Raw genomic sequence first — 13736 nt, 5'->3', positions numbered from 1 at the left:
AACATAAAATTTTCCATTTTAACCATTTTTAAATGTACAGTCCAGTGGCATCAAATACATTCACATTTTTGTGCAACCATCATCACCATCCATCCCCAGAACTTTTTCATCTTCCCCAACTGAAACTCCATACCCATTAAACACTAAGTCCCCATTCCCCCACCCCCAACCCTGGAAACCACCATTCTACTTTCTATCTCTATGAACATGACTAGTCTAGGTATCTCACGTAAGTGGAATCATACACTATTTGTACTTTTGTGACTGGCTTATTTCACTTAGCATAATATCCTCAAAGTTCATCCATGCTGTAGCCTGTGTAGAGGAGCCTTCCTTTTTAAGGATGAATAATATTCCATTGTACGTATATACCACATTTTGTTTATCCATTCATCTATGAATGGACATTTGGATTCCTTCCATCTCTTGGCTACTGTGAATAAGCCTCCTTATTCATGAACATGGATACACAAATATCTATTCCAGTCCCTGCTTCTAATTCTTTTGGAGATAATATATACATATTTTTGTTGTTGAGACAGAGTCTCACTCTGTTGCCCTGGCTAGAGTGCCGTGGTGTCAGCCTAGCTCACAGCAACCTCAAATTCCTGGACTCAAGCGATCCTCCTGCCTCAGCCTCCCGAGTAGCTGGGACTACAGGCATGCGCCACCATGCCCAGCTAATTTTTCCTATTTTTGGTAGAGACAGGGTCTCACTCTTCCTCAGGCTGGTCTTGAACTCCTGAGCTCAAACGATCCAAATGCCTTGGCCTCCCATTGTGCTAGGATTACAGGCATGAGCCACCATACCCGGCCACTTATGTTTTTATGAAAAGAATTCATTAAGAAAATAATCAAGCAGCCATTTTGCCTATTTGAACTGTACCACTGGGTAACCAAATAATAGATGAAGAGAAGTGTCTCCTTATAAAATTATTTCTGATAAAAAATTAAAACAAAATGATAGAGTATCATCATTTTGCAACTCTCAATTAGTTAATGGGTATAGGTACTGTGTATCAACAGCTGTTAATATCAATAAAGCAAAACTAGACACTATGTGCTTCCTGCTAGAAGAATATACCACCACCTACACAGTCTTACCAAAGAGATCAAACCTGAGGCTGATCCAGTCTCTGGATCCAACTGCCAATTTGCAGCAAAAACAGGACAAAAGAACATACTGAATTGCACCAGTATACAATCAGTAAAATCTACACTACGGCAAACTCCTAGAGGTCAAAGGGTCTGGATTCTTCCACAAACAAATCATAAACAAAAGACATCAAGCTAAAAAAAATAAGATAAAACTATAGAATTTAGGGATGTACATTTGGGTGATCAAATTATAAAGAATGCAAGGAACAATCACTATAATAGGAATGGTTACCTGTAATTTAACTGGGGACATGGAGAAGCTTCAGGGGCAGCTGGCAAAATTCTATTTGTTAACCTGGGTGGTACTTACAAGGGTCGATAATTAATTAAGCTATATTTAAAAGCAAAAACAAAAACAAACAGACAAAACCAGTGCATTAACTGTAACAATGCAAGAGTGACCCAAATCCAGATTGAATCCAACTAAAGTGCCAATGTCTCACTATTAAACCTATTTCAAGCCAAAAAAGCAGTCAAACACCAGACCGAGTCATGACTGAGGTCAACAGCAAGTGCTTAGAAAAGCAATTAGACTGAACAGACAAAAGAAAAGAGAAAGGCAAAAAATTTTAAACTTAAGTTGAATTTTTAAAAATCTTTATGCTACCACATATATGCCATCTGTTTAAAACAAGCCTGTCTCATTTCCATCCTATATATCTGCCATGCTTACTCTTATCTCAGTGCCAGAATTTTTCCATTATAATTTGTTTCCTTTCTCGGAGTTATTTCCCAATTGTACCAAGAACTGCTAATGAAGGTAACAATATGTTTACCAAATACATTCACATCTTCAAAAGCAGGGATGCAGAAAAAAAGATGGCAGAAAGAAAGCAAGGTCCTGAAGAAGAAAAGGCTCCTAGAAGCTGATTTATCTAGTTACCACAGAGGCCCACCCTTCTTTAGAAACAATAGAGTATTAGAACTGTATCCAGAGCCATGGGCTCTTTCTGGCCTTCACTTGTGTGGACAATGGTGGAAACTGAATGAGCAACTAAAAGCAGCATGAAGCCATAGGCCTGCCATGCCCAATAAGGTAGCCACTAGCCACATGTGGCTCTTGAGCCTTTCCCTCAAGTGCAGCTAGTCTGAACTGAGATGTGCCCTTATCATAAAAGACACATTGGATTTTGAAGACTTAGTATGAAAAAAAGAATAAAATATTTTAACAGTTTTTATTGACTGCATGTTAAAATAATATTTTAGATACATTGGCATAGACAAAACACTAATTTTGCCTGTTTCTTTTTATTTTTTTAAATGTGGCTACTAGAAAATTTTAAATTATATAGGGGGCTCCCATTATATTTCCACTGGACAGTACTGCTATATATACCATGATTAAATAGTGCTAAACAGGAAAAACAAAGCAGCTAATACTGGGGATTTTTCAATTTTACCTACTGTTGTTGTACCACCAACACTTTAACTCATTTAATTTCCAGCCGCTATCTCTAGTATGTAAAACGGGTTAAAAAATATCAGCAGGTACATTAAGTGATGGATAAAACATTAAAACATGGTCCAAAATAATTGAGTTCTAGTCCTGGTTCTGATACAAACTAGCAGTGACTTGGAGAAATCACTTTTCCTCTTTGAGATTTAGTTGCCTGCCCCAACAATTAAGGAAGCTAAACTAAATCTAGACTTCTATGATTCCATCAAAATGCAATTTTTTTTCTTTCTGCCAAAATTGGTTTTCATAAAAATGAATAAATACTCACTCTGAGTCTAACACATCCTCTTCGAGAGCCTCTCATCATTTTGTCCTTGGACTAAAAGAAAAACAAAACATTCAATGAATAAAATAGTATCAGACTGATAAATTCTTTTTAGAATCATCTAGGGATAAAAAGACAAGATTTAGAGTAATATCCATCCCTTCTGCCCACTCCCCTTTTGAAAGAAATCACTTATAGATAGAGAAATTAAAAGGTTTTAAATGAAAATGGATTATGGTCCATACAAATTAATGTAATCACAGAATTTTGTACTTACCTTTAATGTAACTATAATTTTCTCATGCCCAGTGTTTCTCATATTATTGAGTCAGAGAATCACCTAGAAGGCTGAGAATCACCTGGAGGTTTAAAAATTGTTCCCAGATGATTCTGACAAAGGCAAGTAGAGGACCACATTATGAGAACATTGCTTTAGCTTTACCTCTTTGCAATTTCCCAAATGGAATTTTTTGCCTCTGTGATTTCTCATCCAGTATTCCTCAGTTTGGAATATCCTTGACCCAGATTTTCTGCTTTCCTATCACTTTAAGCACCTTAGCTCTGTCTGATTTACATATATCAGCCTAGACAAAATATTAATTTTGCCTACCCTGGGCTTCCAGAGTCTCCTGTGTGTTCCTTCGTCATGGCATGAGCCATCCTGTGTCATAATGGCTGGTTTTCTTGCCTGACTCATCCACAAGACTGCACATTCCTAAGGGGGTACAAATTATACCTGACTTATCTTATGCTTCAGAACAGTGTTTGGTACACATTAGGTGCTCAAAAAAAATTTTAGTGATGAAACACTGCTTACCCTGTCTGTCTCCCTCACTAGAGGGCTATGTTATGCATAAGAAGCACATAAATATTCCTAAAACTAAATCACCCATGAGTTTTAGTAAGACCTCAAATAATCAAAGTGTAACAAATATTTAATACTTGAACAACTGGTATTTTTCTGTACTCCTGTACTTCTGTACTTTCTGTACTATGTGAGAAAGAAGCAAAACAAAACAATGTCATAGGATTATGTTTTAAAAACAATTGTCCCACTTGAAACCACTGATGCCCTAAATCCAAAGTCCTGAGCCATAGGAACTCATGCTCACAAGTGATTATTGAAGTGCTAAAGAGAGTATTCCCTTCATATTACTTGTAAATACAAGAGAAGGATTCACACATTTTTTAAAAAATTTCCCAATATCAAGCAAATTCAAAAAGAGTTCTTTACTAATAAATAACACAATGAAAGAAAACATAGTTAACAAAATACTCCTTAAGCATTTAGTAGCCCTAATGCTTATCCTCCGAAATGCTTTCCCTCCAAAAGTATAAAGGCAATATTCAAAAATAATAATTAGATTTGAAAACACCCAATGAAGTTAGAATGCAAAGTTAACTTGTTGAACAAGGTAAGAACCAATATACTCATTCTTGATCCTCTTCGACCATAACACAATTCTTAAAATAAAATTATAGTAAACAGAAAAAGGGTGAGACAGGCCCCAAGGATGGTGCCACTGTTAGGATTATAAATTAGAAGACACTGAAAGATATAACTGAAAATAATTAAAACAAATATAACTAAGAAATAAACAAATCTAGAATGTAGGACATTCTACAAAATAATTGGTTTAGACTCTTGCAAAATGTCATTAAAAAAAAAGATTAGCATTTGAACAATTGTAGCACAGAGCAAAAATAAGTGGTATAGGAATACAGGAACAAAGTGTTGTGAACTACAGAAGGCTCCCTGCCATGGAAGAAGATCAGGGAAACAATACTGAAATGACCAGGTTTCATGTTTCAATCTGGGACTTTAAAAACAAAAGGAAGAAGAAAGGGAAGGTATGCTGGGGGGGGGGGGGGCATTCCAAGCCAAGGCAACAACAGATGCAGAAAACTTCATTTCCAGTCTCCTAATTTTGTAGGAGAGTAGACTTATATATAGATCAGGACACAAAGTACAAAGAGGAAGTTAGAGATCAGGCTGAAAAGATTACAGGGACCAGATCCTGAGGGGTCTGAAAAAAATACGGCAGAGTTAAGGAAATTCAACTTTATTCAATAGTTAATGGTGGGCTTCTGAAGGCTTACAAGGAGGGAAACAACCTTCTCCAAAGTGTGTTTTAGAAAACTAACACGGTTAATATGAGGATTTGGTGGGGAAAAGGATAATGGCAACATTAGTAATAACAGTAGTAGTAGTAGCAGCAGCAGCTTCTCACAAATTGACCCCTCTATGTGACAAGCACTTTATATACAATAAACCTCACAAGAAGTTTGGTAAGCGTTACATGGTAAGCCTTATCCACATACTATAAATGAAAGTGAGGCTAGGGAGATCAAGTTAATTACCCAATGTTACATATGTAAAATGTAGCAGAGTTTCATAATTTGGAATGGCTGTTCTGCCAATCATTCCTCCAGACTTTATCTGTGCTCTAATAGCCTCGAATCCGCCTCCTCCACAATAGCACAGAGCCCTCTCCCTCATTCTCTCCCCACTTAGCAATATTATGAGGCTGAAGGGAAGCTGGTGTGACTATGTCCTCCGCAAGGCAGGACAGAGTCCTTTCCCAGGAATGTTTCAACTGGGGCTAAGGGAAGTGTGCCTTCCTATCTGCTCTTAAAGCTGTGAGATACAGATGCCACTAGTCATGTGCCTTTTATGTGAAGAAAGCAATAAATAAAGCCTGTACAGCAAGAGAAGCAGAGAGGCGGGAAGAAAAATCCTAGCTGCCCGTGATCTTCCACTACACTCTGGTCTGAAGCAAACCTACCAAAGCCAGTGCCATTCACCAAATGTGAGGTTATTTTTGATGAATCATAGTCGCTTCTGGTGATGAGAGAAAGGTAACTGACATAACCCCACCCCAGCAATCTTCCTACCAGGTGTTATCTTACCAATGTTCTGAAACCTGCTAACAAATGTACTTTTTAGAAAATTATTAGGTTATTAATTATGGAATGTCCCATTTCCTTAAGTACTAAATTTGACAGTTGATATCTCTGACATTTCACTTTGACACTTCTTGGTTGTTTGTTTTTCAAAATATCAATGAAGTGTTTGGGAAGGATGTGGCTAATGAACACACAGTACATCGATGCTTTGAGACATTCCCTTCTGGTGAATTTAATCTTCAAAATGAGTCACGTGTGTGACCTGAGACCAAGGTGAATAATGATGAGCTGAAAGCTGTAGTGGAAAGTGAATTCATCTCAACCTATGCGTGAATTAGCAGCAAGGTTTGATATTACTATTCCAACAATATTGAACCATTCAAAACAAATGAGCAAGGTAAAGAAGCTGGATAGATGGGTACCGCATGAATTTAAAAAGCATCAGAAGAGAAATTGTCTCGAAGCTTGCTTTTCTTTGCTGTCACGACCTAGTAACTCCTATCTCCCTGAAATGTATGAAACCAAACTGTAATCCAACCACAGAGAGACCACTTGCTCAAGGATTCTTGGGCATGGCTCTCCCAGCCACAGTCACACATACTTGGCTCAGAATAAACCCATTTAATCCTTTGTACTCGCGTGCTTTTTTTCTCCATTCCTTTATTCTACTCGGGATTTCATTTTTTAAATACCCCAGATTTTACAAAGCGTGGCAGTAGAATAAAAAACTGGAGCTTCTTTTCATACAAACTTATTTATTTGGATCTTTTTATACTTCAAATTATTGATACATTCAAAGAGTAGTTTTAATCTCTATAATTTTTGATAACCGTGTCGAGTCACACTTGACATCCGAGTGCAAAGGGTTAAATTATTTTCCAGAGTTTGGGTTCTTTTCTGTTGACAGATGATACACGAATTCATGAAGCATTCTATATTTTTAAAAATAAAGTAAAAAAAAAGAGAAGGATCTCAAATCAACAACCTAATCTTCTACTTTAAGAAAGTATACAAGGCCAGGCGAGGTGGCTCACTCCTGTAATCCTAGCTCTCTGGGAGGCCGAGGCGGGCGGATTGCTCAAGGTCAGGAGTTCGAAACCAGCCTGAGCAACAGCGAGACCCCGTCTCTACTATAAACAGAAAGAAATTAATTGGCCAACTAATATATATATAGAAAAAATCAGCTGGGCATGGTGGCGCATGCCTGTAGTCCCAGCTACTCGGGAGGCTGAGGCAGCAGAATCGCTTGAGCCCAGGAGTTTGAGGTTGCTGTGAGCTAGGCTGACGCCATGGCACTCACTCCTGGGTAACAAAGTGAGACTCTGTCTCAAAAAAAAAAAAAAAAGAAAGAAAGAAAGTACACAAAGTATAAAGATGCTAAAGGATTAATGAAAAAGGAAAGAAAAGAAACTACGCAAAGTACAACGCAAAGTACAGCAACTAAACCTAAAGCAAGCAGAACAAAGGAAAAAAAGATTAGAGAATAAAAGCAGAAAACAGAAAAATAGAGAAAAACAACTAAACTAAAAGTTGGTCCTTTAAAAAAATCAACAAATTTGACAAATCTTTAGCTAGACTGACCAAAGTGCTAAAATCAGGAATGAAAAGGGAGACATCATTACTATAATCTTAGAGAATTTAAAAGATTCTAGATTGGCAGGGTACAGTGGCTCACACCTGTTGTAATCCTAGCACTCTGGGAGGGCAAGGCGGGAGGATCGCTCAAGGTCAGGAGTTTGAAATCAGCCTGAGCAAGAGCAAGACACCCGCCTCTACTAAAAATAGAAAAAATTTAATTGGCCAACTAAAAATATATAGAAAAAAATTAGCCAGGCATGGTGGCGCATGCCTGTGGTCCCAGCTACTCGGGAGGCTGAGGCAGAAGGATTGCTTGAGCCCAGGAGTTTGAGGTTGCTGTAAGCTAGGCTGATGCCACGGCACTCTAGCCCAGGCAACAGAGTGAGACTCAGTCTCAAAAAAAAAAAGATTCTAAGGGAATACAATAAACAACAAATTAGACAACCTAGATAACAGGAACAAATTCTAAGAAAGATACAAACTGCCAAAACTGACTAAAGAAAAAACAGAAAATCTGAATAGACCTATGACAAGCAAAAAATATTTAATTAGTAATGAAAAAAACTTCTCACAAAGGAAATCCCAGGCCCAGATGGTAAAATTCTATCAAATCCTTAAAGAATTAAAAATAATCCTCTACAATCTCTTCCAAAATATAGAAGAGAGTACACATCCCCATTTTTCTATAAAGCTAGTATTATTCCAATACCAAAACCATACAAAGATATCAGAGGGAAAAACCAATGTCTATTATGAATATAGATGCAAAATTCTCAACAAAATACTAGCCAACCTAATCCAGCAACATATAAAGTGGATCATACACTATAACTACGTGGAATTTATCCCAAGAATACAAGGTTGGGTCAACATACAAAAATCAATCAATATTAATAAGGAACAAAAATCATGTAATCATCTTAAAAGACACAGAAAAGGCACTTGAAAAAAAAATCTAACACCCTTTTCATGATAAAACCACTCAACCAACTAGGGATAGAAAGGAACTTCTTCAACCTGATAAAGACATCTATGGGCCGGGCGCTGTGGCTCACGCCTGTAATCCTAGCTCTTGGGAGGCCGAGGCGGGCGGATTGCTCAAGGTCAGGAGTTCAAAACCAGCCTGAGCAAGAGTGAGACCCCGTCTCTACTATAAATACAAAGAAATTAATTGGCCAACTGATATATATATACAAAAAATTAGCCGGGCATGGTGGCGCATGCCTGTAGTCCCAGCTACCCGGGAGGCTGAGGCAGAAGGATCACTCGAGCCCAGGAGTTTGAGGTTGCTGTGAGCTAGGCTGACGCCACGGCACTCACTCTAGCCTGGGCAACAAAGTGAGACTCTGTCTCAAAAAAAAAAAAAAGACATCTATGAAAAACCCACAAGAAACCTCATACCTAATGATGAAAGTCTAAAAGCTTTATACTTAAGAGCAGGAACAAGACAAGGATATTCTCTCTTGCTGTGCCTACTCCTGCTAAGACCATCTAATAGGGAAAGAATAGTCTTTCCAACAAATGATGCTAAAACAAGTGGACATAACCATATGCAAAAGAAAGAAGATGGAGCCCTATCCTATACCATATAAAAAAGTTAACTCAAAATGGATTGGCCGGGCGCGGTGGCTCACGCCTGTAATCCTAGCTCTCTGGGAGGCCGAGGCGGGCGGATTGCTCGAGGTCAGGAGTTCGAAACCAGCCTGAGCAAGAGTGAGACCCCGTCTCTACTATAAATAGAAAGAAATTAATTGGCCAACTAATATATATATACAAAAAATTAGCCGGGCATGGTGGCGAATGCCTGTAGTCCCAGCTACTTGGGAGGCTGAGGCAGGAGGATTGCTTGAGCCAGGAGTTTGAGGTTGCTGTGAGCTAGACTGACGCCACGGCACTCACTCTAGCCTGGGCAATAAAGTGAGACTCTGTCTCAAAAAAAAAAAAAAAATGGATCAAAGATCTAAATTATATAAAAGCTGAAACTATTAAACTTTTAGAAAAAAAGACAGGTATAAATCTTTATTACCTTGGGTTAGGCAATGGTTTGTTAGATATCACACCAAAAGTACAAATAACAAAAGAAAAATTAATAAATTGGATATCATCAAAATTAAAAACATTTGTGCTTTCAAAGGGCACTACCAAAGAAGTAAAAAGACAAATCACGGAATGGGAGAAAATTTGCAAATCATGTATCTGGTAAGGGTCTAGAATACATAAAGAACTCTTATAATTTAACAATAAAAAGACAAACCAATTTTTACACTGGCAAAGGATTTAAATAGCTATTTCACCTAAGAAAACCAAATTAACGAGATAATTTCCCCAGGTGAAAAGTATTAAGAAAATAAAGCAGAAAGATTGTCTTAGTCCATTTTGTGCTACTGTAACAGAATACCTGAGTCTGAGTAATTTATAACAAACAGAAATTTATTTTCTTACAGTTGTAAAGGCTGGGAAGTCCAAGATCAAGGCACCAGCATCTGCTGAGGGCCTTCTTGCCTGCATCATCGCAAGGCAGAAGGGCAAAGAGTGCAAAAGAGTGAGCCCTTTTTGTAATGGCATTAATCAATTCATGAGGACAGTACCCGCATAACCTAAACACCTCTCATTAGGCCCCAATTCCCAACACTGTTGCATTGGGGATTAAGTTTTCAACACATGAATTCTGGGGGACACATTCAAGCCACAGCACTGATGATTAGAAAATTACTACCGGGGAAAGGAGTTGTACTTTAACTTAAGTGGTTTGAAAAAATTCTTTGAGGAGTTGATACTGAGCTGAGATTTAAATCAGAGGACCCAGCCATGTAAACAATCTGGGGGAAAAGTTCCAGGCAGAGGGAACAGCAGAAAACTACTCATTAGTAGACTAGCTCTCCTATTCTCAGCAAAAGCTATTTCCACATTCCCACCATACACAAGCCCTCCAGCACATCTCCAATTGGCTTTCTCACAGGAATTTCAAACTCAATGTGATCCTGTCTCTCCTTCCATCCAACCAATCAAAGTTCCCTCATTTCTGTCCCTTAAAAATCTCTCAAATCTTCCTAACCCAATCTCTATCAACCACTCCACTCCAGACCTCTACAATCCATCCCCTATATTGTATCACATCTTCTTCTTTGTTTTTTAAGAGATGGGATCTTGCTCTGCTGCCCATGCTAGAGGGCAATGACACAATCACAGCTCTCACTGCAGCCTCAGACTTCTGGGGCTCAATTGATCCTCCTGTCTCAGCCTCCCAAGTAGCTAGAATTACAGCTCTTGTTCTCTCACCATGTAGTGCCCTCAGCTATATTATGAAGCAGCAAGAAGGCCCTCACCAGAAGCTGAGTAGATGCTGATGCTATGCTCTTCCTGCCTCCAGAACTGTGAGCCAAAATAAACTTCTTTTGCTTATAAATTATCCATCTGTGGTATTCTATCATAGCAACAACAACAACAACAAAAAAACTGACCTAAGGCATAAAACTTCCACAGATTTCTCAGTGTTCCCTTAAAAAGCCCTAGAGCTCTAGCAACATTTCCACATACCATAAGGATTAGATCTTTTGTTTTCCTCTGTTCTGAAAGGATAATAAAAACTTGTCTTATTTCCCAGAGAAGTCTGAAAGGTCATAGTCTGGAGTAAGTAGTTCCCTTAGGCTAAGCCCCCAAGGTGCCAGGAAAGGGGGTACAGCTACCTTCCTAGGTATTTGCATGTAAAAAGAAATGAAGCTCCAGAACTTGGCCTGCTGGAGAGATTTTATTTATAGAGCAAAGGGTTGGAGTTAGGATTTAGGCTTATTACCTTTCCTAACTGACCCTTTCAGGAGGGGAGGAGGATAGTTGCCTCTTTCCCCTTCATAAACAGAGAAAAATCATTTTTCCTCATCCTTCACCTACAGAGTATCTGGCTACATATGTAGTACAACTGACCCAGCTCTTATAGCACTGCCCTGAGAGTAAGGACTAGGGCAAATGTGGGCCAGCCAACACACTTCTTATGTGAAATTTGTCTCTGATCCAGTATACCTTGTGTGCATTCAGGATAAAATTAATAAAGATGAATATTAAAAGCCTGCCAAATACTTAAAGCTATAATTAAACAATTCTGAAATTGCTTATTTAATGTTCATTACTCCTGCTGGCCTATAAATTCTAAAATGACCTAGTATACAGTGAAGATTCAAAAAATATTTGTTGATGTTCCTGAATGTTGCTGTAAAAAGAAAAAAAAAATATATTTGTTGAATGAACAAAGGATACATGTAAGTGCAGACGGCCATTTAAAATTTCATTAATATAGCCTATAACCTTACATACTATGTCTCAATAGACAGTAATCTGATGAAGCTTCTATTATTATTTTGATGATGTTGGTCAGAAAACTAAAATAAAACTGTTAAATTAGCTCCTCAAGGACAAATTAAATTGCATTGCTTTTAGTCTGTTAAACTAAGTCTGTTAAGTCTGGCTCAAAGAAAATGAAACTTTGACACCTATGCTACCTACCATCTTTATACCTGCTTGACATTTATCTTTTTTAAAAGTCAGTGCTTTTTCTCCCAAAGAAACTTTTAAGGGTTTCCAGCAGCATGAGGACATTTCGGGTTACTAAGTGCCCACAAGGCAGTAACCAGTGAAGGCTCTCTAGAACTGTGGTCCCCAACCCCAGTCCATGGAAAAACTGTCTTCCATGAAACCAGTCCCTGGTGCCAAAAAGGCTGGGGACTGCTGAGAGTCTAGAACATTAAATGCTATCAGGATGACTGAGGAGTCTGTACCTTCTCAAATAGAGACTATAGGAGTATTATTGCTATCATTTCCTATTTTGTAATTGTTGTATGTAATATACCTGTGTGGAATTTGGGCAAGTAATATTATTTTTTGAGGTATAATTTCATTCAGTAAAATACGAAAAAAAATATTTTTAGTGTATTATGGGGGTACAAGTGTTAAGGTTACATATATTGCCCATGCCCCCCTCCCCCCTCAAGTAAGAGCTTCAAGCGTGTCCATCCCCTAAATGTTGTACATCTTACTTGTTTGGTTAAAAATATAAAAATTTTAAGTGTATAGTTAGATGAGTCTTGACATTTGTGTACTGCCTTCTTACCAATATCTCAATCAAAATATAAAGCATTGCCATCTTCCTGCAATATTCCCTCCTGTTTCTTTCCTCTCTGTCCCACACCCTAGAGCCCTACTCTCATGACTTCTATCTTTACAGGTCAGTTTGCCTGACAGATTGCCCTCCTGTGTTCCAGGCGTAGATGGTGCAAGGTGCAACACTACTTAGGAGTGCAACCTCATATGCTCTTGGGAATGAATGAACTAATATGTCTGTTAATGCTGAAGCAGTGTTTACATTTATATGAAAAGGAGCAGACCATTTTGTATTTGTCCACATTTATCGTCCTCTTGTCTTCTACCATCAACTTATTAAATGTTTTATTCTTTGCAAAGTTCTGTGTGTAGCAGGGTGGAGGACTGGGTGGGTGAGTAGCCACAAGGATGAGTCAGAAGCACTGCCATCTGAGAAAAGTGATGAGGCATGCACATAAATTATTATCATATAAGATAGGAATGATGGGTGCCTTAAGAAAGGTAAGATGAAGTGCTATGTATTATTAGTTAATTCAGAAGGAGACCTCACTTATAGGTGTGAGAGATTTGGAGCAAGTCAGATGAGACTCTTGCTTGATCTTTAATGAAAGTTTATTTTAAGCAAAGTAAAATTAACACTCAAATGAAGATTTAAGTGTCTTTATATAACAGGTTTGGGGAGGCATTCTTTGCTTTATAAAAGGATTGTAGAATTAGTTTAAATAGCAAACTAATCTTCCCTAGTGAGTTTTAAATATGTTTGTAGAAAACTTTTCCAGACACATTTGCTTTGTGAATCAGAGTAAATCCATACTTATATTTCCAATTAAATAGATTTTCATTGATGGCACTATATACTGGCACTAAGCTAGATTTTGTGAGTTAATTTGTTAACTTGAGACATTTTTAGGCCAGGCAGGGTGGCTCATGCCTATAAGCCTAACACTCTGGAAGGCTGAGGCGAGAGGATCGCTTGAGGACAGGAGTTCAAGACCAACCTGGGCAAGAGTAAGGCCCTGTCTCTTCTAAAAAAAAAGTAGAAAATATTAAGTGGGCAACTAAAAATAGAAACAAAAAATTAGCCAGGTGTGGTGGCAAGCATCTGTAGCCCCGGCTACTCAGGAGGCTGAGGCAGGATTGCCTAAGCCTAGGAGTTTCAGGTTGCAGTGAGCTAGGCTGACGCCACAGCACTCACTAGCCTGAACAACAAAACAAAACTCTGTCTCAAAAAAAAAAAACAACAAGGCCGGGCGTGGTGGCTCACGCCTGTAATCCTAGCAC

The 13736-nt window shown here is 38.3% G+C and overlaps 1 protein-coding gene across 6 annotated transcripts in view; it reads right to left on the bottom strand.

The window, feature by feature from the left end:
• OSBPL9 (oxysterol binding protein like 9) overlaps nt 1-13736 on the bottom strand; it is a 174162-nt gene that overhangs the window by 131083 nt on the left and 29343 nt on the right. For 5 of the 6 annotated variants that reach the window (XM_012776195.2, XM_012776196.2, XM_012776194.2 and 2 more), the window contains exon 2: nt 2883-2933. In XM_012776195.2, coding sequence (XP_012631649.2) covers nt 2883-2933 — 51 coding nt within the window. Of the gene's footprint in view, nt 1-2882; nt 2934-3489; nt 3551-13736 lie in introns of those variants that run through there. The other variant, XM_075998324.1, reaches the window with a different exon arrangement.

The sequence above is a fragment of the Microcebus murinus genome, chromosome 2 (genome assembly GCF_040939455.1).
Source record: "Microcebus murinus isolate Inina chromosome 2, M.murinus_Inina_mat1.0, whole genome shotgun sequence".
NCBI classification, from domain to species: Eukaryota; Metazoa; Chordata; class Mammalia; order Primates; family Cheirogaleidae; genus Microcebus; species Microcebus murinus.
The sequence above is the reverse complement of the archived record's forward strand: the minus strand, read 5'-3'. Positions and strand labels throughout refer to the sequence as shown.